This window comes from Amphibalanus amphitrite, unplaced genomic scaffold (assembly GCF_019059575.1).
Source record: "Amphibalanus amphitrite isolate SeventyFive unplaced genomic scaffold, NRLGWU_Aamphi_draft 000049F_arrow, whole genome shotgun sequence".
NCBI classification, from domain to species: Eukaryota; Metazoa; Arthropoda; class Thecostraca; order Balanomorpha; family Balanidae; genus Amphibalanus; species Amphibalanus amphitrite.
The window spans coordinates 404075-429998 of NW_024881545.1; the positions used below are offsets into that span (position 1 = coordinate 404075).

The 25924-nt window shown below is 47.6% G+C and overlaps 1 protein-coding gene across 1 annotated transcript; it reads right to left on the reverse strand.

The window, feature by feature from the left end:
- Positions 1 to 762: 762 nt before the first annotated feature.
- LOC122377692 (calcium-activated chloride channel regulator 1-like) lies at positions 763 to 25924 on the reverse strand. The gene is made up of 18 exons (XM_043358023.1): positions 25673 to 25924; positions 23670 to 23807; positions 23346 to 23505; positions 22855 to 23023; positions 22236 to 22368; positions 21762 to 21892; positions 21391 to 21496; positions 19656 to 19883; positions 16128 to 16297; positions 15163 to 15322; positions 14675 to 14902; positions 13767 to 13843; positions 7182 to 7319; positions 6819 to 6948; positions 6339 to 6492; positions 2507 to 2680; positions 1944 to 2144; positions 763 to 1748 (listed from the first exon to the last, which is right to left on the reverse strand). Exons 1-18 carry the CDS (start codon positions 25841 to 25843, stop codon positions 1558 to 1560), a joined length of 2859 nt encoding a protein of 952 aa, XP_043213958.1. The 5' UTR covers positions 25844 to 25924; the 3' UTR covers positions 763 to 1557.

Below are 25924 nucleotides of genomic sequence, written 5' to 3' on the forward strand. Positions count from 1 at the left end.
TTGTAAAGCGCTGGGGAGGTGGCCGGCGTTACCCCTATCCCGGGCTTACCCCAGAAAAATCAACACTTTTTTAAAACTCGATTTTCTCAACCTCATACTTATTCCACGAAACCGAATTTTTGGGAAAACACGGCCAATGAACTTAGCTAGCTAGCAGGCTATCAACATTTTATACGGCACGTATGGTATGTAATAAAAATGAAAAAGAGCTTACTATGCCGGGCTTCCCCCGGCTTCCCCTAAATATGCTAGTTGACTTAAATCTTATATGAGAGGTCTGTTAGACCTTGGGAAGCACGGCACTGAAGTTAGCTCCTTCCATCCTATCAGGTGTTCAGCTATGGCACTATTGTATGAGCAGGTTTTTCACCTGCCTCATAAGGCCAAATAATAAATTATTGCAATGGAAATTTTAACAAAATACTTCCTTTGCCATCCAGTTGCTGAGAAAAGTACATATAAATGCATAGAAACTTACTGTTAGCCAGCTATCGAACATTAGGAAGTGGGTAGTCCGAACAACACATGAGGTAAAACGTCCCATGGGGCGTTTTGCCCCGCGACCTACTGGGGCGTTTTACCCCATCGCGTAGTTCGGTCAGAGATCAACGCCTTGCACTCCAGCAAGGCATAATTTAACACGAACCAACCCGGCATTATAAGCGTTAGATAAAGTTGTTCAAAATACATAAAAGTCGTTAACCTGATGTGAACCATAAAAGAACGCCATGATGCATATAAGCTGACAACAAAACATAAAAATCACTCCAAAAACAAATTTTTGGGTATATTTCTCTAAAGAGTCATCACAATTTTTTTCCAGTCTGCTCATATAATGATCATATATATAGTGCACGTTTTATAGAAGAGATGATGTTTCTCCAGAACCTTGCCAGTTCCGAGAAACATAGGTGAGTCGTTTTACCTCGGCGGGGCGACTTGCCCCGGTCTACCCTATTTACACATTCTCTCGCATCTTACGAACAATCATTTCCATACCTAACAAATTGTGATTTTTATATATAATTTCATGCAGTAAAACGCCTTATACCTATTCATTTCATATTCTGGATAACATTTGGCACTTAGCAGTTAGCAGTAAGGTATAGGCTTCATACAGTCCATCAAAAGTGAAAAGAATTAACATTCTGGTTATGGTCCTCAAAATACCTAAAGATTATGTCAGCACAGAAAGAAGAATACACGCTGTTGACATGAGCCTCCGACGATTATCTAACTTCCTAGTCATTTCGCATAAATTAAGGCAGTAACACTAACATCAAAACATTCATAACTCAATCATTACAATTAGGTACCTATTCTGCAAATGCGGTCACAAATTACGATGTTGATACATGCCTTGTCTTTTTCTGCAACAATACAGTGCCACTGATATAGAGGAAACAACTAAGGAACTATGACAAGTATGAGCGAATTTCTCTTGTCAACCAGCCACGAAACAGTGAACAAGTGGGTAAGTCGAGCGAGTGTCAGCAATTAAAAATAATCAACAGCAGGAAGCAGGTAAAGTCAACCGGCCGCCAGATGGCAGGCCGATCACGCGCCATCCACCTTCGTACGTCGACGGTTGTTGACGAAAACGCCGATCAGAACGACGGCGACGACGACCACCAGCACGCCGATGACGATGCCGGCGATGGCTCCGGGCGACAGTCCGTCGTCGGGGGGCGCCGGCACGGCCCCCATGTAGAGGATGGCTGTGTTGGAGACGGCGCTCCAGTTGTCGGCTGGGGGCGGACACGGGCTGCCGTGAGTCTTCATGGATGGGGAATAGGCAGTTCGGGTCTAAACTTCTCACACTACCCACTGTCGGTGATTGAACATGGTGCCATTGCTTATTTTTAACGGCAATCGACCGCATTTCCAACGTTCAAGCGTTGGGAAATGCCAATAGGAGAAGCGAGCTTCAAGTAGGGACTCACTCTGGTCGTCGCGAGTGCGCATGGCCATGAAGAAGCTGCTGGCCTCCAGTCCTTTGGGGACGTCGATGGTGAGCGTCTGGATGGTGCCGCTGGTCTCTGGTGCCGGCACCAGCGTGGCGTTCACCAGCACCCCCTTGGTGAGGAACTGGGACGGCGACAGGTCGCTGGACACGTTTGACCACCGGAACTCGTACTCGGTGGCTGGAAAACGGGTAGATGATACAAGTGAACACGAAATGAGTGAAAACCGACATATAGGTACGACTGAACACGGGATGGGTAGAAACGGACAGATACTACAACTGGACAGGGGGTTAGGATGTGTCAAACTGCAGGGTAAGCACTAGGCAGCACAACTGAACACAGACTCGGTGACTGAAAAGGGACAGTGATGGCAGACGGGACTGAACTTTGGAGCTGGGTGTTAAATGCAGTATCATTTATAACAACACCACACATCACCCTTCCGCCTGATTTTCATCCATTCCTAGTCCGTGAGCATTTGGCATATATCCAGAAACCTTCATCACAGTATCATATACCATAGCCTACCGACATCTTACCGGTTCCCTGGTCCAGGTCGGCGCCGGGAGCGGTCCACTGGACAGTGGCGGTGTTTTTGGAACGGGACCGCTGCTGCAGCACCAGATCAGTGACCTGACCCGGCGGCAGGATGCCCTTCTGAGGGTCATTCATGATCTGGAACGCTCCGGCACTGATTGTTCGCGTGAAGTTTCCTGTCAGAAGGAGAGAGCACGATAAAACGGTAACGCTTCTCCGCGCGCGTAACATGCGAGGAAGCTAGACTTGATTTGTTTCATTTATCCCGCGCCTCGCTGGGGGGGGGGGGGGCAGAATATGCACCCTCCCGTTTTTCGCCAACAACTTCTAAACGCGTTATGCCAGCGACGTCAAATTTTCAGTACCTTATTGTACATCAAGTTGACACGTTCTCTGAAAGTTTGAGCGAAATCCGTTGGAATTTTTTTTGAGAAAATGACGTTTAAGTGACGTCATGTCACGCCATTTTCGCCTCAAAAAACGGCAAAACTTCAAACGCCGCTAACATCTTCATTTTTAAAGAAATCAAGACGCAGAAGAAGGTTATACGTGTTTTTACTTTGTCTATCAAATGGCTATCTCGGTTTTTTGAAACTTTTGAATTTTGGCCCTTTTTTTCTTGAAAAATCTGACTTTTTTGGAAAATAATTTAACCCGGCCGGGCCCGGGGGGTAATCCCAACCACCGCAGCCCGGGGGGCGTTTTTCGCCCCCCCTGTCTAACTCCGTAAATAAGGGAGCTACGGAAACAAAAGCGATACCAAATGAAAGGTCCTTACGAGACGATTCTAAAGCACCTAAAATTTTTGACCTCAGGTCAATTTTCAAGGTCAGAGGTCAAGGTCAAAGGCAAAAACTGGCACATGTGTAATGATCTCAAAGTAAGCCTTCTAGAAGACGGCAGGCGGCATCAAACCGGCAAAATTGGGTGTCAAACGAAAGAAGAGAATCTGAGGATTCTGAAAATGTGCTCAAAGTGAAAGGTCAAGGTCAAGGTCACGCTCAAAATTGACCTCAAACTTGGCACTTTTTCGCACATCTTGCGTGCTAACTTCCAATATGTTTTGAAATGTTTTGAGGCTTATCAGTTCCCTATTTGTGGTTCATCTTACGATACAAGGCTGCTCAAAGGTCAAGGTCACTGAAGAGTATCCCTGCTAGAGGCTATTTCACTAATTCAAGTTAGTAATAATAAATAAGACAATTTTGCCATCCGGAAGCTCTAAATGAAGGCTTAGAGGAAAATAGATGCCAGATTCGTGATCAGCGTGTACAAATACATCATAAACGACCTTTCATGTGTCAAGGTCAACCAGAGGTCATTCGAGGTCACATGAGGTCAACATAAAACTTGACCTTTTCCGAACAAAATATATATCATTCGACGCGGCTTGACAAGGCGAATGCGATGGTACCACTGCCGTAGCTCTAGGACCATTTTTGTCGAAGTTATTTGCGAAAAACTAAAACCACATTTCGGGGTCGTTGACCTGACCTCTGACCTCAGGTCACCAAAACTATTTTTCTATTTTTCTCTAGGTCAAACGCTACACAACCGTGCTCGTAATTTGTCTTTATCTCTAAAACTCTATTTTTAGCAGCTATTTGAAGTTTGCGTCTGTGACGCCGAAGTTTGCCGTGCAGGCGTCTAGAAAAATGGACCTTGTGACGTCATCAAGGGGGCTAGGTCCAAATTTTTTACTTCAGAAGATGTCAAATTGATGGGAGAAAAGGTACTGAAAGTTTCGCTTTCCTATCCCTAAGCGTTTGGGAGCTATCGCAAATATTCGCCAGGGGGGGGGGGCGAAAAACGCCCCCCCCGGGCCCGCGAGGGTTAAAAATCCAAAATTTTGAGCGTATAAAAAACGGAATATATTCAAAGAAGTGGTCTATGTGCACTTACACCTACCAATTTTTAGAAGAATCGGTTCAAAAATGTTGAAGCTATTCAAAATGATATTACGTCACGACACACAATTCCTTCTTTGGAAAATTATTTTTCTTGGAATGTTTAGACCTCGTACGGGAACTAAAATAGCACCATTCGATTCGCCGTGTAAAACTGCATCAGATAGACACCATTTTAGGTCTAAACAACCAACTTCGAAATTTGACCTTACTTGACCTGACCTTGACCTGACCTCGACCGAAGATGCATCCAGATGTGGTCCATATCACTTATTGAGTGTGCCTTTTGGATTCTATGAATAAAATGACCCATAAAATATATTTCGCACATGCCCTTTCTAGATTTCGTTTTTGGTGACCTGACCTGACCTTGACCTTGACCCTTGCGTGATATTTTATGCCTCAACTATTGTCTTGGTAGCCTAAGAACACGTTTTGGGCAATCAGTCTCAGTCCATTCTTCGGCAACTACGGTGCAAGGCCGATACTGTAGAAACTTGCATTTTGCACCCTTAACCTGACCTTGACCTGACCTCAGACCTACTTAAGCAAAAAAATAGCTCTTAAGATTTGCGTTGTTGAGAGCTTTCGATTGCCGTTTTCCCCGTCTTTCTACGACTATCGATTCGGAAGTTAGACAGGGGGGGGGGGCAGAATCTGCCCCCCCCCCCCAGCAGGGCGCGTATGGCTGAATAGCCCAGCGGGGCGCGGGTTATGACACCCTTGTTCCTGACAAACAAAACAAAAAGTGAATTATTTAAACGGGTCGCTGCCATATTTACCCACCGATGGGATAAGTTTTTTTTTAATATTTTCGTTGCCCGACCCGGGCTTTTGTCGTTAGTAGCACATATTCATACTGGGTTAGTACACTATATACACGGCAGTGGTACGAATCGTTTTCGGCACCCGCTACGCGGGACAGCCTTGACCGCACGCTTCCTGTCACTCACCCCAGGTGACACCGCACTGGTGCGCACGCTGGGGCTATCCCGCTTTCTCGGGCCCGGCAGGTCAGAGGGCTGCTCCGGGACATGAAGCGAGGCCGTGCCCTCGGGACATGTCACCGGACCGAAGGATCTGTTTAAAGGCGGATCAGGCCCGTGTACCTGCGGCCGGGGGCGCTGGCTGGCACAGCGGTAATCCCCAAGACCGAGCAAACACTCCCTAGTTACTGCCATCTCCTGGGTAGGAGCCGGCCGAGGAAAACGCTGCCAGAGGTCAGCTTTGATCCAAGGACCTCCCACACCAAACGTGAACGCACTTGCCAACTGCGCCACAAGGGTGGTACGATGGGATAAGTGCTACCATATGAACGGCTAAACACACAAGTGGAACGTGTGGTGCCACATATGTACTAGTGGTTTAACTTCCAATTTTGCCCAAAGCGAGAGCAATTCCAATTCTTTTTCGATTATTTTGCATTTTTGCGTAAATTTTAAAAGCGCATTGGCCTTGTGTTCCGATGAATTTCCAAAAAATCTTAAGAATTCCGTTCAAATTCCAAATTGAAATTGTAAAAAATGGAATTTCAAGAACAGAAATTCCGATTGGCACCACTAATAGCCGTTTTCACGAAGGGCTATCCGGCGAGTGCACCTAATTTGACCAAAGATGCACCTAATCTCTTTTACAGCAAATATATTTATTTTATGAATTTATTTCAGTGTTTTAATCGACGATACTCTGATAATATGACAAAACAGGCACATAAGTAAATAGTGCAACACTAGCTGATAGCTACTAAGAGACACACTGAACCTAATTTGACCAAAGCTTCACCTAATCTGCACCAGATGTGCACCAAATATGTACCAGATGGTCGTCGTGAAACGGCTAATCTATATTATGAATATGTACTTATATTTAGGACGGGAGTTACCATATGTAACCGGTGGGATAAGTACTACTACATATGTGCACCCACCGGTGGGACGGGTGTTGCCGACGGGACTCGTGCTGCCACAGCACCACGAGCTGTCGCTGTTCTTGGGGTTCGGCATGGCTCCAGAGGCGCTGAAGCCCTCGTTGATGACTGCGTTACCGTCGTTTCGTACCTCGCAGACCACCGAGTACCGACCCTGGAAATTTGATCATTTTAAAACAAAATAAGCCGTGACGAAGGGCTGAATTGGCAGGAAAGTGGCTGGCAACAACTCAGTACCTATCTATTGACAACGCTGCAATGCTCCTCATCAGCTGGGCAGCCGATGATTGTGCAGTACGTGCACGTGTTTGACTTCGATGTTCAGTGGAAACTCCAGTTTACCTACACGACTTATTGTGCTAGCAAATCCATTTGATGCTATTCTAGCGACCAACAATCGCTAAGAGCCTGAAGCTGCCCCTGCACTGTGCGCTGACCCAAGGTCTCTTCACCTGACCTTAGGTGGGCACGACTGTTCACCTTTTTGTTGAACTGAGTAAAGTACTTGGTGTAGATGCCGTCATCGCGGATGGCGTCGGCTCCCACTCCAGTATCGAGCAGCTGCATATCGACCACTCCTGAGGTTGAGTCAGGAGTCGTGACATGTGCCCTGTTACGGACAGAGGTACGGTCAGGCGGAATAGCATTAGGTACAGCGGAGGCTGGTGATTGGTGAGCCGCGTCTGGTAATAAATAGGTGATAATATCGCATATATTCGAGAGCTCTATGGGGAAAGTGCGACATTTAGATGATAGCGCTCGGGAGGAAACGTCAACTTCAAGACAGCTTCACAAAGTTATGCCAGAAGCTGACATTAGTGATCCGAAGACAGAGCTACTCACATGACAGTGGCCTGGAGGACGGCGTTCTGTCCCTGGCGCACCTTCCCGAGCACCGAGAGCCGGGTGTTTTTGTCGACCGTTACCTGGCCGGTACTGCCGATCCAGCACTCGACTGTCAGCGGCAGCACATCGTGGGACCTGCAGAAAAGACGCGGTGGGGGGGGGGGGGAAGGGTGACTTAACAGGGACGGGAGATTAGAGGGTCTAGGTGGAACAGGAGCGTGTATGTTTGGGGGAGGGTCGGTCATTGAACAATGAGCATGTAAGGCTGAGTGCATGCGGAAAAGGACCTGATGACTTGCGTGTGCTAGTTGGAACGTTTAAGCATACAACCCTTCAAACCCAACCCAACATAACCCAGATAATGAAATTAGACCGGCATATAACTAGTGTATACTGTATAACATGTTATATTTTTAAGGGCCACTTGAAGTCAAGTCGGCTAAGTGGCAAGCAGCGGCGTATTTAGAAAATCGCGAAGGGGGGGGGGCCAAGGGTTTGGAGGGCGCCACCTCACCCAAGGAGGGCGCCATACGGTCGCGAGATAAAAAATCGCTCAGTGGGGGTTGGGGGGTTGGGAGGCGTTTTTTACCATGCCACCAGTTTTTTTTTTTTGCGTAACCTCGTATAGGTCGTGCTGCATTGATTTTGCATCGTGTGTATTCTTTATACTCCAGGTCACAAAAGGTCAAGTGTTCTTGAAATGCTGCGCCGAAGGCGCGCGAAATTTTTGAAAACAACCTTTTCCTCCGCTTTTTTAGGCACGCCTTTTATACGATCACTGTATAAAGCTCCTCTCGCTCTTTTACCAAATTTGAAGGTGTAAAAAATACCTAAGGTTTGGTCGGGCCGCTGCCACACAAACTGTAGGTGTAGGTACAGAAAGCTTGGCTCATGGGTGTCGATGTATAAAAGTTTATTGGCGGTGGCATATCTACGCACCAGATCACCGTATCGGATTGATACCGGAGCGCGAGATGCGTAAACATCATCCAAATTACCTCAGACCAGCCTTCATAGCCTTCTCACAGATGCATACAGTGTACCCACATAACCAGTTTCAATCACCGAAACTTCAGATGCCTGCTGTTGCGCCCGAACCTGTTGACAATACTTAATCGTAATCCATATAGATGCCATGATGCACGTAAAGTAGGATCAATCCCAAAGACGTGTTTTATGCATCGTAGAGCGTAGATAGTTTTGGTAGGTATAGATACTTCATTCATTGTGCTGAATGCACGTTCATTTGTGGCAGTTTTCACAGGCAAGACATCAACTATGTGCAATAGAACGACTAAGTTGAAAAACATGCCAAAGGAGTAAATAAATGATAGGAGGGCAGCGATCAACGGATGTTGCCAATAGGTAGAAGGGCTGCGATCCACAGGAGGGCACTAATAGGTAGAAGAGCCCCGATCAACATCCCGAGTTTCGACAGTAGGGCACCGATAGGTAGGAAGTTGGCGAGCAGCAGGAGGGCGCCAATGGATAGAAGGGCAGCGATCAACAGGAGGGCACCAATAGGTAGGAGGGCGCCGATCAACAATCAACAGGAGGGCGCCACCAGGTAAGAGGGTGGCGAGGAACAGGAGAGCACCAATAGGAGGGTGGCGATCAACAAGAGGTCGCCAATAGGTGGGAGGGCGGTCATCAACTGGAAGTCGCCAATGAGCGGAAGGGTGACGATTAAAATGGGGGTGGCAATGGTGAGGAGGGCGCCTTTGCTCAAGAGGATGACATGAACAGGAGGGCGTCTGTGCGGAGGGCGCTGGTCAACAGGAAGGTGCCAGTGGATAGGAGGGCGGTGATCAACAGGAGGGTGCCAGTGGTTAGGAGGGCGGCGATCTACACGAGGGCGCCAATAGGAGAAGGGCCCCGATTAACATTCAACAGGAAGGACTAGGGAACCAGTGGCGCAGCCAGGGGGGGTCAGAGGGTCAGCTGACCCCCCCGAAATTTCTGTCAGGGGCCCGCTCGAGAGAGAGAGTGAGAGAGAGAGAGAGAGAGAGAGAGAGAGAGAGAGAGAGAGAGAGAGAGAGAGAGAGAGAGAGAGAGAGAGAGAGAGAGAGAGAGAGGAGAGAGAGAGGTCCTAATCTAATCGGACGAGCCCGCTTCGAGAAATGCCCACTGCGACACCTCGGGTGAGGGGTCGGCCTGGGGCCCCAGGTGGACAGGGCCCGGGCCCCCAGGAGAACGGGCCCGGCCCCCTGGGTGGATGGGACCCGGGCCCCCTGTAGATGGGTCCGGGCCCCCGGGTGGATAGGGCCCGGGCCCCCCGGCGGATGGGGCCCCGGTGGATGGATCCGAGCCACCGGGAGAACGGGCCCCGGGTGGACGGGGCCCGGACCCCCGGGTCCCGTGAGAACGGGTCCAGGCCCCTCGGGTGGATGGGGCCCGAGGCTCCGGGAGAGCGGGCCCGGGCCCCCCGGGTGGACGGGGCCGGACCCCCGGTTGGATGGGGCCCGGGCCCCGGGAGAACGGGCCCGGGCCCCCTGGGTGGATAGGGCACGGGCCCCTGGGTGGATAGGGCACAGGCCCCGGGTGGATGGGGCCCGGGCCCCGGGAGAACGGGCCCGGGCCCCTTAGGTGGATGGGGCACGGCCCCCCGGGTAGATGGGGCCAGGGCCCCCCGATGGATGGGTCCGGGCCCCCGGGAGTACGGACCCCAGGCCCCGGGTGGACGGGGCCCGGGCCCCCGGCTGGATGGGGCCCGGGCCCCCTGGTGGGCGGGCCCCGGAGCCCCGGGTGGACGAGGCCCGGAGCCCAGGTGAACGTGGCCCGGGCCCCCGTATGGATAGGGCTTGGTCCCCCATGTGGATAGGGCCCGAGCCCCCGGGTGAATGGGGCCCGCTAGGGTGACCCGCTTGCTTCGCAACGCGAATAAGGGGTATTTTCGATCGGTGGGCGTTTGGTTGGTCTTGTGTCTGTGGGTTATGTATCCATTACGGTCGATTGCCTTTTGACGGCTAAGCATTTTGGTTTTGGGAAAAAATATCCATCGCATCGAGGTGCTCGTGTCTGATAATAACCATGCGTTCTACTATAGAACATGCCAAGTGTATTTCATGACATAGGTTGGCGTAGGGTATTGAAGAGTGAAAGCCATCGATGAATTACTATGTAGAGGTTTGAAACATTTATTTTCTTAAGAATATTGTTGCTCGTCATGCAAAAGCGATGATTGGACCTTGGTCACAATTGAATGCTCTTCCAATCTATGCCCATTTCAATTGTCAAACATACCAGGTTATGTAGCAAAACCCCTGTAATTAAGTAAGTCATAAGCAAATGCTATTTTCTCCAGCAATTTGTTCCACCTTGTTTTTGATCAATTAGCTTTTCACAATTTTCCCATGAGAGGCGGTAGGTACATTTCTCTTGCCAACAAGCGTTGTTTGAACCCGCTCCGTCTGACAGTCACCCAAAAATAGCATTAAGTCCAAAATCCGTCCAAAACGTCAATTTTCAAGCATAAGTGCCCTCACGGGTGCACGTGGCGCGTGCCATCCCTGCACCGCACACCATTCGATAGCCCGTTCGATTCTCATGCACGATACTGTGTTCCTCGTGCCGATCGGACCCACGGTTACCGAGATACTGCACGGGGACCGGACCCGTGTCGGGCAAGTTGAGCCATTGTCGCCCATTTTTGCAAGCCGATTTATGCATGTAACGTCTATGACGCGAATTTGCACTTTTTGAGCACGCGCCATGTGCTCACCACCGGCCCGATCGAGCTGTGACTCTTCACAGGCACGTTACCCATCCTTGTTCTATAAGTTGCGCGAATTTCAGCGCACTATGGAAGTTACGTCGCGATCAGCCGCTTTTTTACGCGAGTTCTTCGCGAAAAAAACCTTAGGGGGTTGCATCAACCCCTCCCCCCTGTGCCGGCGAGGGTTAAAACTTCTTACGAGCGAATTCACGTAATGAAGAAGAATAAAAGCACAATCTACTACAGCAGCGAATAGATGACTTAGGACAGGCACATGGGACTACTTTTAAATCTTGTGCGACAGAAGCAGGCAACAGTTCCGATTGCATATAATATGCTATGCATATTGCGGAATTGGGGCTCATATCGGACTCGAAAGATACGAAGTCATACGTCATAGTAACATATTTCTGTCGTGGTCAATTTGCGTAAAAAGTGAAGACCGGGTGATTACCGAGCTACTGTTCTATGCAAATTTTCTGATTCAAACTCGCTCAGGGTTATCGTGCAGGTAAAGGGGGCCCGCCCAGCAGAATGCGTATGAAATATGGAGAGATTCTGAAAAATGGGTGGGGGCGCGCACACTAGGGGGCCCGCTTTGGAAGCGATGACCCCCCCCCCCCCCCGAAACGAAATCCTGGCTGCGCCACTGTAGGGAACCAATAGGTAGGAGGGCGGCACTGAACAAGAGGGTGCCAAAAGGGAGAAAGGCGGCCTTCAAAATTTCACATGAGGGCGCAATAGGTAGGAGAGCGCCAATAATTATGAGGACGCCGATCAGCAGAAGGGCGGCAATGTGTAGCAGGGTGGCGACCTACAGGAGGGCGCCTTCGGGTGAGAGGGCGCTTATTTACAGGACAGCGGCTTACATAGGCGACCACCGTTACGCTTAGAGAGCTACAGCCTACAAATGTGGTTGGAGGGCGCCCGAGGGAGCCCTCCAACCGTATTTGGAGGGCGTATTTGGAATGGGCGTCCTCCGAGGGCGCCCTCCATCCGTATTTCCCTGTAAACACATTCGCGATTGGAGGGCGCCCTCCAGTCGCGATTGTTTTTCGATTCGATTATATCACAATTGCATTTGCGATTGGAGGGCGCCTTCGGCGCCCAAGGGGGGGGGCCATGGCCCAGTGGCCCCCCCCCCTGCCTACGCCCCTGGTGGCAAGTGACAACTCCGTTGACAACTTCATGGGAAAAGGTGCAAAAGCTTAGTGCTCATCACTCATCAGAAGTAATCAAATACTTTACCAGTTTAAGCGTATTCTTTCGTTATTAGAACATTTGGACTTGTGTGACGTTGTAAGTATATGTTGTAGGTATATATAAGTTTAGGTATTCGAAGTGTTTCGTCAATAAATCCCGATCAAATTGAACTAGCGAGTCGGAAAAGGCACTAATGCGCTGAATGGTGGATACCTAAGCTGAGCGGCATTGTACTGCCCCCATGGCCTAAAGTCCAACACCTTTGACCTTTCCAAAGCAAAAGGCTCATTATTCGAAGCAACTGAACTTGACATATGTATGTGATGCACCAAAATCTCTGCTAAAGAAACATTTTGGCGAGGATCTGACCGTACTGAACCCTACCAGAAATCGAATCTGGCTTACCACACAAAACTCGGATTTGAGACTCATCGAAACTGCCTTTAACCCGCGCGGGGCTGGGGTCTCCAGCCGAACGCGCGGGGCTGGGGGGGGGGGGGGTAAATTTTACCCCCCCCCTGTTATCTCCCGAACTAATGGTCCGATTTGGAAAATTCAAACGCCAATCGAAAGCTCTCATCACGAACTACTAAAAACATGTACTTAATTTAAAGTTTGAGGTCAAGGTCAAGGTCAGGTCAAGGGTACAAATTGCAAGTTTCTACAGTATCGGCCTTGCACCGTAGTTGCCGAAGAATGGAGTCATGGACTGAGACTGATCGCCCAAAACGTGTTCTTAGGCTACCAAGACAATATTCGTTGCATACAATATCATTCAGAGGTCAAGGTCAAGGTCAGGTCAGGTCAGGTCAGGTCACCAAAAAACAAAATATAGAAAAGGGCATGTGCGACACATGTTTTATGGGTCATTTTACTCATAGAATTCAATAGGCACACTCAATAAGTGATATGGACCACCTCTGGATGAATTTCAGGTCGAGGTCAGGTCAAGGTCAGGTCAAGTGAGGTCAAATTTTGAAGTTGGTTTTTAAGGCCTAAAAAGGTGTCTATCTGATGCAGTTTTTCACGGCCAATCGAATGGTGCTATTTTTGTTTCCGTACGAGGTCTAGAACTTCCAAAAAAGCCATTTTTAAAAAAATTGTGTGTCGTGACGTCATAAAATTTTGAATAACTCCCACATTTTTGAACCGATTCTTCTAAAATTTGGTATGTAGGTGCACATAGACCACTTCTCTGACATATATTCCGGTTTTTTCGATAGACTCAAAATTTTGGATTTTATAATGATTTTCCCAAAAAAATCAGTTTTTTGAAAAAAATTAGGCCAAAATCCAAAATTTTCAAAAAACCGAGATAACCATTTGATAGACAAAGTAAAATTACGTATAACCTTTTTTGTTACGTCTTGATTCCTTTAAAAATGAAGATGTTAGCGGCGTTTAAACTTTTGCCGTTTTTGAGGCGAAAATGACGAACATGACGTCACTAAAACGTCAATTTCTCAAAAATTTCCGACGGATTTCGCTCAAATTTTCAGGGAACGTGTCAAATTGATGTAAGAAAAGGTACTGAAAGTTTGGCGGCGCTGCGCGCCGCCGTTTTTGAGATATCGCAAAAATTCGCGAGGGGGGGGGTAAAATTTACCCCCCCAGCCCCGCGCGGGTTAAACTCCAGAAGTATGTGAATGACCTCATGCGCTTACCGTGCTTTTGATGTGGTGGTGATGACCATGTCTACTGAAGCCCTCGTGAAAGTGATGTTAAAACTCCAGTCACCTTCCTGCAACAACGAGATCACCCAACGGGATCAATATAGGACACGATGGAAATGCGACTTGCATACAGCGTAATGCGTATCTCAAGCGTTGGTATTGGTTGCATTTTACTCGAAATGAACAAATCTACGACCAGTGGCGCGGGAACCGGGAGAGGGGGGGGGGCTAGCGGGGGCTGAGCCCCTTCAACTTTTCGGCTGGAGGGGGCTCGTAATGTAAATTTGAGCTCCCCCCCCCCCCCAGCTGGAGGAATCGAAATAGGAAATCTGCCAACATAATTTCATAGATTCATACATAAGCGCGGGAACCGGGGGAGGGGGCAGTGGGGGAAGCTTGCCCCCACAACTGTGGGGCCGGGGGTGGTGCTCCACAACTTTTCATGAGGTCAAGAACCGTTGGGGCAGCTTGTTCTCCACAAATTAGTGGTTGTGGGTCAAAAAGGAAGAAAGCATGTAAGTGAAAAATCCACCTCTTTCACTGGCTCGGCAACTCATTGGCAGATCAAAACCTTTATTTCAGGTTGCCAAAACGGCAGTTCCTTCACTCAGTTGAGACATAATTATTTTTTTGCAAATATTTTCGTTTTTTTTTTTCGTTGAAAAGGCCAAGGTCCATGAAAAATAAGTGGCCTAAAACCGGTGAGAAAACTTGATTTGTGGGTACCCTAGGTTGATCTCTATTATGGTTGAACCCCCCCCCCCCCCCAGTCTTGAAGAAGCCTGGAAGACAGGTTTTGAGCTTGCAGATCGATCTTCAAGCGTGCAAAAGTTCCCGCGAAAAAAACGCATTGGGGATGATCGAACACCCCCGGCCAGGCGCGGGCTAAGTCGACCTACCTCAGCCATTGGCACTTCGATGGTTCCGAAGTTCTCCCCGGAAACGTAGGTGATATTTGTGACATGTGCTCCGCTTGGAGACAGTAAGATGACAGAAGAGATCTTGCTTGGAGCTGAGGCGTCGGAATACTCGATTTTGAAGATGAGGTCACGGCCAGTGGTCGGGTCGATTGAAAACATGCCGGAGAAAGAGTTCACAGCAGAGGCTCCAATGTGCTGTTGGAAAAGCTGTCGAAGATATCGAAACAATTAAATCAAACACCGCACCATACCAATTACGGACGTTCAATGTGTTAACACTTGAGCAAGGATGCACTGGGATAGTGTTACACGAGCAAAACATGACGGAATCGCGTTATATAAGCCCTACTCGACTAAATCAGAAGTCTGTCTGATCCATGATCTATCTTTAAACTCTTTGGGCAGGAACATTGTCTTCAACTTGAAAATTATTCGATTATCCGTGGCCGTCGACTCTTTTCACTAACCACGATGTCCTTTTCGGTTTCGACGGTGATGTCCGGTTGGTAGGTGAGGCAGCCCTGGAACGCCTGGTCCAGGTCCAGAGCCGCCTTTGTATCGTCGATGAAGTAAGTCCTCCCACCGCTTATTTCGGCAAACTTCTCCAGCCTTGTGTCTGCGCTGGTGCTGTAACCAAACACTTCAATTCAGCTGAAAATTTACAAATGAGCATAAGAACAGTTTGGTATAATTATAAACAATGGTGTTTATGTGCATCAAAGAGCAAAAGCCCACTCCCACGTTTGTTTAAAGGGACCCTCCCACCTTAACATTAGATTTGAGTTGAGATAGCCAAAATGGGGTCCCTGGCTCACAATTACCGGTTTCGGCACTCACAACATCGAGAAATGCCTTAAATCGGAAATATTGAATTTCAAAATTGCAGCATTTTGATTCAGAGGGGCTAATGCTTAGGAATACCCCTCTGAATGTGTGACGTCAGCGCAGATATCTAACGATTTTTAAATGTTTGACTAAAACGTTTTGTAGCACGCGGTGGTATATGCTGCTTTGCGCGCAACAAGTGCCGCACTTTCAGCTGCCAAACTATTGCTTCCAAATAAAGTCGCTAGGAACAGCGGAGATCCCAAAAAGTAAACAAAAGTAAAAGTCTAATATCTTGAAAACCGGTGAATATTTTTCGGTGAAATTTGGTAGATATTCGTTTTCGCTCTTTCTGAACCGAGCGACATCACTTTCATGCCAATTCATAAACTTTTTTGAAGGTGGGAGGGTCCCTTTAACAAAATTCAAGCTGTCAAAATACATTGCCATGGATTTCATCCGCCGTGACAACATGCCAAGGCAACTACCTCGCTACCGTTTTTACTTCATAGCCAACGTTGATGAAATACTATATCAGGACAAATCTGGAATTATTTTATGTATATTGTATAATTAACCAACAACCGAAAGTTGTCGCTCCCCTTACCCAAAGGCCATGGTGACCACAATGACCTGGGCCTCCTCTACCGGTCCGTAAAGATCGGTCATGTCCCATGAGTGACCGGGTGCATTGGGGTTGACGCAACCGGTATTCTCGTCACCGTCCGTCATAAGAATAATGATTCCACCGGGTCCACCGAGGGCTTTTTGCAGAGTCTGGAACACACATAATGTAAACGCCTCAGGTCATATTGTAATATAGGATGGGATATATTTCGCTATGGACTTTAGTTACACTTGCACGTAATACTCAGTTCAGCTGTGTCGTCATGAGCCGGGCACACTGGCGGATCCAGGGACGCGGTCTTGGATGCTGCGGGGGACATGCTCCCCCCCCCCAAAAAAAATCGCCAGATTCCGGGAGCTCATCGAATTTCGATCCCTTATTGCACTGCTGTGCAGTTCAAAACAAACTTTTCCTGATAAAAGTTGTTTAGTTTCGTTTTATTTTCGAAAAAACCGAAAATTGTCGTCATTTTGGGCGCTGCGGGGGATTACCTCAAATGCCTCTCCCCTGGATCCGCCAGTGGTCGGCGAGACAGGCAACTGTGATTCAGGCGATCGATCCGAACGGGTGCTGTGGCCTGTGTGCATGCATTTGCGCTCACAATGCTTTCTAATGCAACACTTAATTGATTAAATGAACTGTGCTAAAATTAACGTCTGACATTGCAGAAGACCATAACGAAGCCATGGAATAAGGAGGGGCAAAGAGAAGAAACATTGCCCTGTGAGGTGAGCCGACTGTTGTGGTCGAGTCCACGTCAAATCCGAAGGGAGGCCGTTGCCGAGCCTGCAGTTCAATGGGACAGTAGGAAGCGAGAATTCAGCTCGGGTGACCCGTCAAACCATCTCTGGCTGGTGATGCCGGAGAGCGAATTACTCGTATGTATGTTATGTATGTATGCCGACTGCAGTTTGTTGCATCATGGATGCAAATGCAGGTGCTGCGTAGTAGATCTACCTTAACCCGCGCCCCGCTTGGGGGGGGGGGGGCGGAATCTGCCCCCTCCCGTTTTTCGCCAATAACTTCAAAACGCTATAAGCCAGCGACGTCAAACTTTCAGTACCTTATTATACATCAATTTGACACGTTCCCTGAAAATATAAGCGAAACCCGTCGGAAAATTTCTGAGAAAATAACGTTTTAGTGACATGTTCGCCATTTTCGCCTAAAAAAACGGCAAAATTTCAAACGCCGCTAATATCTTCATTTTTTAAGGAATCAAGACATAACAAAAAGGTTATATGTGATTTTACTTTGTCTATCAAATGGCAATCACAGTTTTTTGAAAATGTTGAATTTTGGCCCAAAGAAAAAAAAACTAACTTTTTTTGGGAAAATAATTATAAATCAAAATTTTAAGTGTATCGAAAAAAAAAACGGAATACATGTCAGAGAACTGGTCTATGTGCACCTACGTACCAATTTTTATCAGAATCGGTTCAAAAATGTGGGAGTTATTCAAAATTGTATGACGTCACGACACACAATTTTTGAAAAATGATTTTTGGAAGTTGTGGACCTCGTACGGAAACAAAAATAGCACCATTCGATTTGCCGTGAAAAACTGCATCAGATAGACACCTTTTAAGGCCTTAACAACCAACTTCAAAATTTGATCTCACTTGACCTGAACTTGACCTGACCTTTACCTGAAATTCATCCAGAGGTGGTCCATATCACTTATTGAGTATGCCTATTGAATTCTATGAATAAAATGACCCATAAACCATGTGTCGCACATGCCTTTTTCTATATTTTGTTTTTGGTGACCTGACCTGACCTGACCTGACCTTGGCCTTGACCTTCGAATGGTGTTGTATGCAACGAATATTGTCTTGGTAGCCTAAGAACACGTTTTGGGCAATCAGTCTCAGTCCATTCTTCGGCAACTACGGTGCAAGGCCGATACTGTAGAAACTTGCATTTTGTACCCTTGACCTGACCTTGACCTGACCTCTGACCTACTTAACCCGCGCCCCACTGGGGTCTGCGTATAACACGCCCTACTGGGGGGGGGGGGGGCTATTCATAGTCCCCCCTCCTAACTCCGAAACTACTGGGCCGATCGTCAAAATTCAAACGGCGTCTGATAGCCCCGGAAAAACTGTCGAGCGAAACCTAATTTCATTGACCTCGAGGTCACTGATGACGTCACAGGTCAGGTCAAAGTAAAAATTATTAGCATTTTGGCTTGTTCACGTTTTGGGCTCTGGCCGCCGTCTTACAAGTCAGATCAGGCTCATTTTTGGTTCACACACTCGTGAACAGATGATCTAGATACCCTGAGGGTACCAAACTTGTACTTTGATTTTCAGGTCAAGGTCAGGTCATCACAGGTCACGAAAATATTATATCATGCGTCGGTCACGTGACACATGTTTTATGGTCCATTTAGGCCAAAGATTTCGAATTTGATGTCGTCTGTGTCATTCGAGGTCATTTTGAGTCGAATTTAGCTTAGGTCAGGTCACTTTCAGGTCAAAAAAGGTCAAATTTTGAAGTTATAATTTTTCAACAGAAAAGATGTCTGTTGGATGCAGTTTGAGCTCAGGAACACGATGGTGCTATTTATATTGGCATACGATGTCAAATACGCGGTGAAGAATTGATTTGAAAAATTAATAATTGTGAATTTTTTGCAATAATGCGTATAACTTGGCCATTTTTGAAGATATTTAGCTAAAACTTGCTAGAGTTATTCATAATAACGCGTTCTATCACATATATTCCGTTTTTTTCGAAAAGTCAAAAACTTTTTGAAAAAAATGTAAAAATGTAAATTTTGAATTTTATTATAATAAATTTTCAAAATTTTCAAAATTTCGAAAATCCGAGATAGCAGTTTGATAGCGCAGTCTATTCTGAGTCCTCTCATGCAAAGAAATTGGATCTAGCTTAAAAACTGAGCCCTTGGGAGCGATTGCCGTGGTTCAATGTTTTGCGTCGAAATCGGCCGAACATGACGTCACTCTGACGTCATTTCCGGCCGACCTATGGTAGCTACGAAGTTCAAATTTTGACACAAGGTGTCAAATTGATGCAGCCGAAGGTACTGAAAGTTTGGCGTCGATACGTCAAGCGGTTTGGAAGTTATTGCAGAAAAACGGGAGGGGGGCTTTAAATAGCCCCCCCCCCAGTGGGGCGCGGGTTAAGAAAACAAAAATTTGGGCTCTTAAGACTGCCTTGTTGAGAGCTTTCGATTGCCGTTTTCCCCGTCTTTCTACGACCATCGGTTCGGAAGTTAGACAGGGGTGGGGGGCAGAATCTGCCCCCCCCCCTAGCAGGGCGCGTAGGTATGGCTGAATAGCCCAGCGGGGCGCGGGTTAAAAAGTTTAGAGAACCATGAAGGTAAGAACCATTCAACTGGATATTGAGTGCCTATTTAACAGGATATGTTGATCCTTTGTGGGACAGTTGCCCCACTAAGGATAACGAGGCGTGATGTATGTTAACATGACATACATGACAGGTCACGAGGTGACCAATCATGTATTTTCTGACTCTTACCTTGAGGGCCTTGTCCAATCCGTTGCAAATGCAGGTGCCTCCACCTGCACTTTTCGGCACATAACTTGCCAGCCTGTTTCGAGAAGCGTCGTCCTCGATCTGTATGAAATCAGTTTGCAGGTATCCGACGGTAGTAAATGTTACGATAGATACCCAGGTACCGTTCTGGAGCTCGTACTTGATCCATTTGGTTGCTGCGTTGTTGAGCTGGGCGATCCTGCTGCCGCTCTGAAATGTATTCGTAGATGTTATATGCTGCTTATCAAGAGGCGATCAGAAAATAGTAGCAAGAACAACTTAAAATTGGAAACAGGATATCATATCTGCGCACCACCATGCAAGGCGGCTTAGTAAGGTTGGTATATTACCATCGTTTTGGGCAGCTGTAACCATCAGGATATTTTTCAACAAAGCTATGGCTTGACCGTGGATCGGGCTTAAATCACATAGGATGTATACAATGTACCGACACAATGTACAATGTATACTAACCCTCGCATGTGTGCGGCGTTTTCCAGCTTCTAATGTGTAGGGGGGGGGTCGGTTGGACCCCCCCCCCCCTTGCCGTTTGGCCCCTGATCGAGCTAGAGCTTCGCGGAAAAAACGAGCGTGTTGCCCGTGACGAGAGGAAGCCGATGATACCCAATTTTAAGGTCCTAGGTCATTGGTTGACCTTCCAGGTCAGGTCAATGACCCAAGGTCGGGAAAATCGGGACCTGTTAGAAAGTCGTAAAGTGTGGCTGCTAAGGGGTTTTCCGGGGTGCTGATCACGAATATCGTGTTAGTTTTGATCACAGATGATGTCTTTAAGCATTTAGACCAGGTCGGGTCAGGTCAGGTCAGGTCAACCAGTAGGCGTCGTGACGGGTATTAGTATTACGTGTCAACCGCCTCTGACAGCTTCGTAACATGTTACGAAGTCACCAAAACTACTTCGTAAATGTTCAAATGGTTGCTAAATTCGAATTCAGCTCCAAAAACTTGCCTAGAAACATGTAAAACTCGAAAAAGTGCACCGAGGTCACCAAAGGTCAATGACCTGACCTGACCTTCAGGTGACCTTGACACCCACCCTGATGCATGGGAGCAACATCAAATCACATGTTTGAACGTTTGAAACCACGAAAAGCTTGCAAACGCGCGGCTAATGCGAGCCGACATACGCGGAATCGCGATTCCGGCCAAACATGGTCTCGGAAAAGAGGTCACAGGTCAAAGGTCATTGGGGTCAGGGTCATGAAATTTTCAGGGTAGGTGTAAAATTGATCAATGCGAGGGTACTGAAAGTTTCGTCGCGATCGGCCGCTTTTTACGCGAGTTATTCGCGAAAAACCATGGGGGGGGTCCATCCGACCCCCCCCCCCTACACATGCGAGGGCTAAGTAAATACAGGTGAACGCACAAATGCGACTTTACGTACTGCACTATCCTTGTGTCACCAGTTTTAAAAAGAGCCTTTAAATTCAGATTTCTAGTTTTTCTCCTTTTTCTATTCGCTCAGGGACCATGCTGCTTGAAAACATAGAAAATCTGGATGTATTTAGTTGTAGGTATTTGTTTATCCAAAGTTGTTTGTATATCGAATATTTTCTTTCCTAGCTTGTTTCGAAAGAACCGTTTCGCATGCCTTCGTTAACGGCCCAGCTCCAGTCGGCCTACCTATAGGGGTAGGTTGCTTGCGGTTTGCAAACAATCTGCAGCATGCATAATGTCAGTTTCTGGTTATTTGTCTCACCATGCTGCCGGATGTATCGAGCACCAGGACGTAACGAGCGTCCGTCTGACGCACCACCTCGAACGAGGGCTCGATCTGGGTCGGGGTCAGGTCGGCCGGCGGGTTCCTGGTCAGACAGGTCAGAATGTTATTGCTTTACAGCACACCAGCATGAGAGAGAAGTCATGCGCGTATATATGCATGCCACGTAGATTATCTACACGCTACTCGTATGCATTAAAGTGTTATTGGTTGATGTTATCGTATTGAACATGCCTCCTAAAATGTGAATAACCATAGCTGCATGGTTTCAGCCATCACTGTATGATCGTCTATCCCTTAACAAGTAAATAGTCTATCTGTCCTAATGAGAGTTCAGCGCTAGTTCTTACGCGCCGCCGGCGAAGTCGTCGTTGTCGGCGATCACATCCCAGACGGATCTCTGGTTACAGCGGACGTTGTGCTTGTTGGGCGCGTCGGCACGGTGATGTTTCTCCTCGGTGCTGTCACAGAAGTGGCTCACCTGTCGAGTATCTGACGTCAATGATGGCATGACAGGGAAAAGGCCACATCATCTATCTTGTCTCTACCGATCGAAAGCGAAACACGTAGCCATGAATTATGAAGCCATTAAAAAAGTGAAGATGGTGGCATCGCATACTGCGTGTGTATTGTCTTTATTCAGCGTACCGTAAGCGTACTGCGGTTTCTCACTTCCTGCAATGCTCCACGTCTGTAGTTTGTTTGAAGGTTCAGATGCAGATAGAGATGAGGGACCCTCATTAGTCATTAGCAATGAATATGAATGAATGAATGAATGAATGAATAAAGGGACAAATGAATGGCACTAAAATAAATCAGCCTACCGATTCGAGGTAGGTGAACGACATGAGTGACGTCACGGCGTCGTTATCGTCGTACGGGTAGAACCAGCAGTCGCTGTCCGGCAGGCCCGTCGAATCGTCGAACGTGCAGTCGCTTCCACCGGTCTTTCGGTTGCTGTGAGCGAGAATTAATGGAACTGCAGACAGGCACATCAGTTTTGTATATGTCAAACAGCCTCGAGTCGATCGGTGCACATTTTACCAGATTGATGGCAAATACACGAGATGATATTTCAAACAGGAAACTTTATCAGCGTGCCGACAACAGACACATATCAGTGGTTCTTTCTGCACATTTTATGTGTCGGAACATGCTGCACATGCACGTGAACCGCTGGGTAGGGTCATACCGCTCATGCAGGTGGACGGTGCACTCACAAATATATGAATTTGCAATCTCAATTATATTTATCATTGCACTATTGATTGATCATTTTATTGAATGACAACGTTATGCATTTGCTTTTGTACATATGCCCAAGCTAAGCGAATGGGTAATGAATATACTATACATGAGGGGAAAGATGCAGCCCTGTACACTGTCATTATTGAAGTGCCCTATACATATAAGGTACGAGCAGACGTAAGCAATTACACCCACTAAGTCTGTCCCTTGAGGGTGGTGTTGGAGCAGAAGTTGGGCACCAGCAGCGGCTCGCCGTTATCCTGAATGCTGTAGTAGAAGAGCGGGTACGCCGGGTCGCCCGGGTAGCCGTACTCTTCGAACACGCCGTAGCGCAGGTGGGCCCACTCGTGAGTCACCACCTTGCCTGAAAACGTGCACAAATGATGTGTACCATGGTGTCAGGGCAGATGCTGGCACGATCGCAAGGCGACAATCTACAAGCAAACATTGCGAGCAGCATTCACTATCAAACTGCCCTCATGGCTCATGTTAGCTGAAGTCTAGATCAACAATCCGAGAGTGATCTTGAGATTAGATGCTTTACAACAGCAAACATTTTCATACCTTGAATGACGATGAAGTCACATGCACTGATAGTCACAAGCAAACAGCCAAATGTTTCAAAATCTATTTATCTTATCGACATGCACACCTCTCGCTGTGTGTGCGGACTTGCGGCCACCCACCTGCCGGTCCGAAGCGTCGCTTCATGGTGTCGTTGATGAAGCGCAGGTAGTCGGGCGTCACGTGGATGTACTCGCCCGGCTCGCCACAGCCGCCCGGCTGCAGCGTGTACGGGTTGTCGCCGTAGGCCGGGTTCGGCGGCGCCACGCGCACCTCCGACTCCTGCAGGATACCAAAATGACGTTAATAAACGATTAATAACATATTGAACTGAACACGAACAAACATAAAAAAATGCTGAGTTATATCAGGCGAAATTTTGTCATAACAATACACTGGTGAGCTCAAATGCTCTTATGTGTGAAAAACATACAGTACATACATACCTCGTATACTTCAGAATTAGCCATCCTGTCGATGGAGGTATTGGTCCACGTCATGGGAATGAGAATGGTGACCTTCTTGAAGTAGGCCCGCTTCTCCGTGGCAGTGAACAGAGCCGGTGACGCCTCTCGGAACATGGCCTAAAACAAAACAGCCAAAGATGTCGAACTCATTTCTGAATCTGGGGAAGTATGTGTGTGGCAACTTTTCGTGGTCGCCATTTCGTAGATGTGGCATATACAGGGTGATTTTTTTTAACTTTTAAAAAGTAAACGTCAATGGTGGCCCCTAAATAGAAAAATCTTGTGCAAAAAAGCAATGCACGTGATAGATAAATCTGGGACATTTTGTATGGTGTCATGATTTGTCCCTTTTAACCGAAGGCCTCGGCCCCAACGGAGCCTGAAAATGTCTCACCAATCGGGCACGCATGGTCCACCGCCGTTCAGTAAGGAACGACACAAAACGGTGATTTTGAAGCATTGAGGCAGTTCGAAGCATACGATCATCAAGGAGATACCTCAGAAAGACGTTAAATAATGCACGAACAAGCTTGTAGTCATAAATAACCTTCAAACGGTCCATCTGGCGTATGTGCAGCCTCTGAAGAATCAGTCTTCAGGGACAAACAAAAACAGCGAATCAGACACCACCAGGGTCGCCAGTAGCAAAATCCTCGACCTGCTCTTTCTATACTTCTAGTTTTTGGACCCAGGTATGGCAGATATAACAAGAAAACATTGGAAATATCTGGCAGAGCTGAAAATGGGTGATAGAAGCCTTTTCAGTCCGCCTAATGAGCATGGGAGTCCATGGTGCTGTTCAACACGTGCTCAGGCGGGCTGATTCGTGTTGGTGAGAGAGGGGGCAACTTCAAGCACAAGTAAAATACACGATGGACGTTCCTTCACATCGTGTCTGCATGAAATCAAAATGTCCCAGAATGCTCGTCATGCTGGTATATAATTTTACAATATATATTTGCATTTTAACGCCACTAAACCTCATTACTTTTTAACAAGTAAAAAAAAAAAATCACCCTGTAATCATGAAGGCAGGTGGCCATTTCTTTTTTGTTTTTACCCCATGGATAGAATGAAATACTGGGACATGTATGTCTGCAATTCAGGTCACGACAATAAGACGTTATCAAAGGAACAACTTATGACAAGAAATAAGAGGCCGAAAATTTATGCTTTCGACAGACAGCCCCTGACTTGAATGAGCAACAGGATGTCCCAGAAGCTTTGATGCCATTTCGGTGAAGTGTTACTCGCATGCGCACGCATGAAAATAAATACCAGTATAACGCCTTTTGGGGCGACTAACGGAGCGAGCGAGAGGGTGAGCCTTGCACGTGCGAAATTGCGAAATTGCTCCAACTAAGTTGTGCACGACACCCTACTAACCGGTCTCTAGCGATGTGCCAAATTTGAGCACAATCGGCCCAGCTGCTCTCGAGATCTGGAAACGGCACCCTGCACGTGCGCACGTGCAAAATGGGTCCCAACTGACTTGTGCACGGCAACCTGCTAACTGGTCCCTAACCGTGTACCATATTTGTGTTGGGGACGCGTAACCGTGTAACATTTATCCCCCAAACCCCCCATAAATATTAACCTAGAGCAACAAAATTTGCACAGGGGCGAAAACTTCAGAGGGCCCACCTACCTACCAAATTTGGTGTTTCTAGGTGCCGTAGGAGCCAATCGCGAGGGGGTGTCGCATCGACCCCCCCCCCCCTGCCAGGCCTGTTATGAAAAATGCCCTGGCAGGGCGAGGGTTAATATAACTATATGCATTATGCAATGCAAAACGTGTGCCAAATATATGCTGGCAAGTGCACCAAACTTGACAAATCTAAGTAAATGTCTGTTACAAATCTATTCATTCAATATTTATCCTTTATTATACGTTTGATAACCCACTCAATTACACAAACATCATAAAGCCGTTTTAACTTTTCCAGCCGTAACTTTTCTCGAGCGTTCTAAGCGCCTCGCACCTTGATGGCCTCGATGAGCTGCGGTCCGTCGTCCTCGGGAACATCCTTGGAGATGCCCACCACCAGTCCCGAGTAGCCGTTGTCGGTAATGGTGACCTCTGCCGAGGCGGCGGCCAGCAGGCCAGCGGCGACCGCCAGCGCCGTCAGAGCTCCGAGCGAGCAGCGCGTCATCGTCCGCGGAGACGTGCCACCAGCGCCACCGACACCGGTCGAATGACGCCTGACCAACCGAGCCGGCCGGCAGGCGGCCCA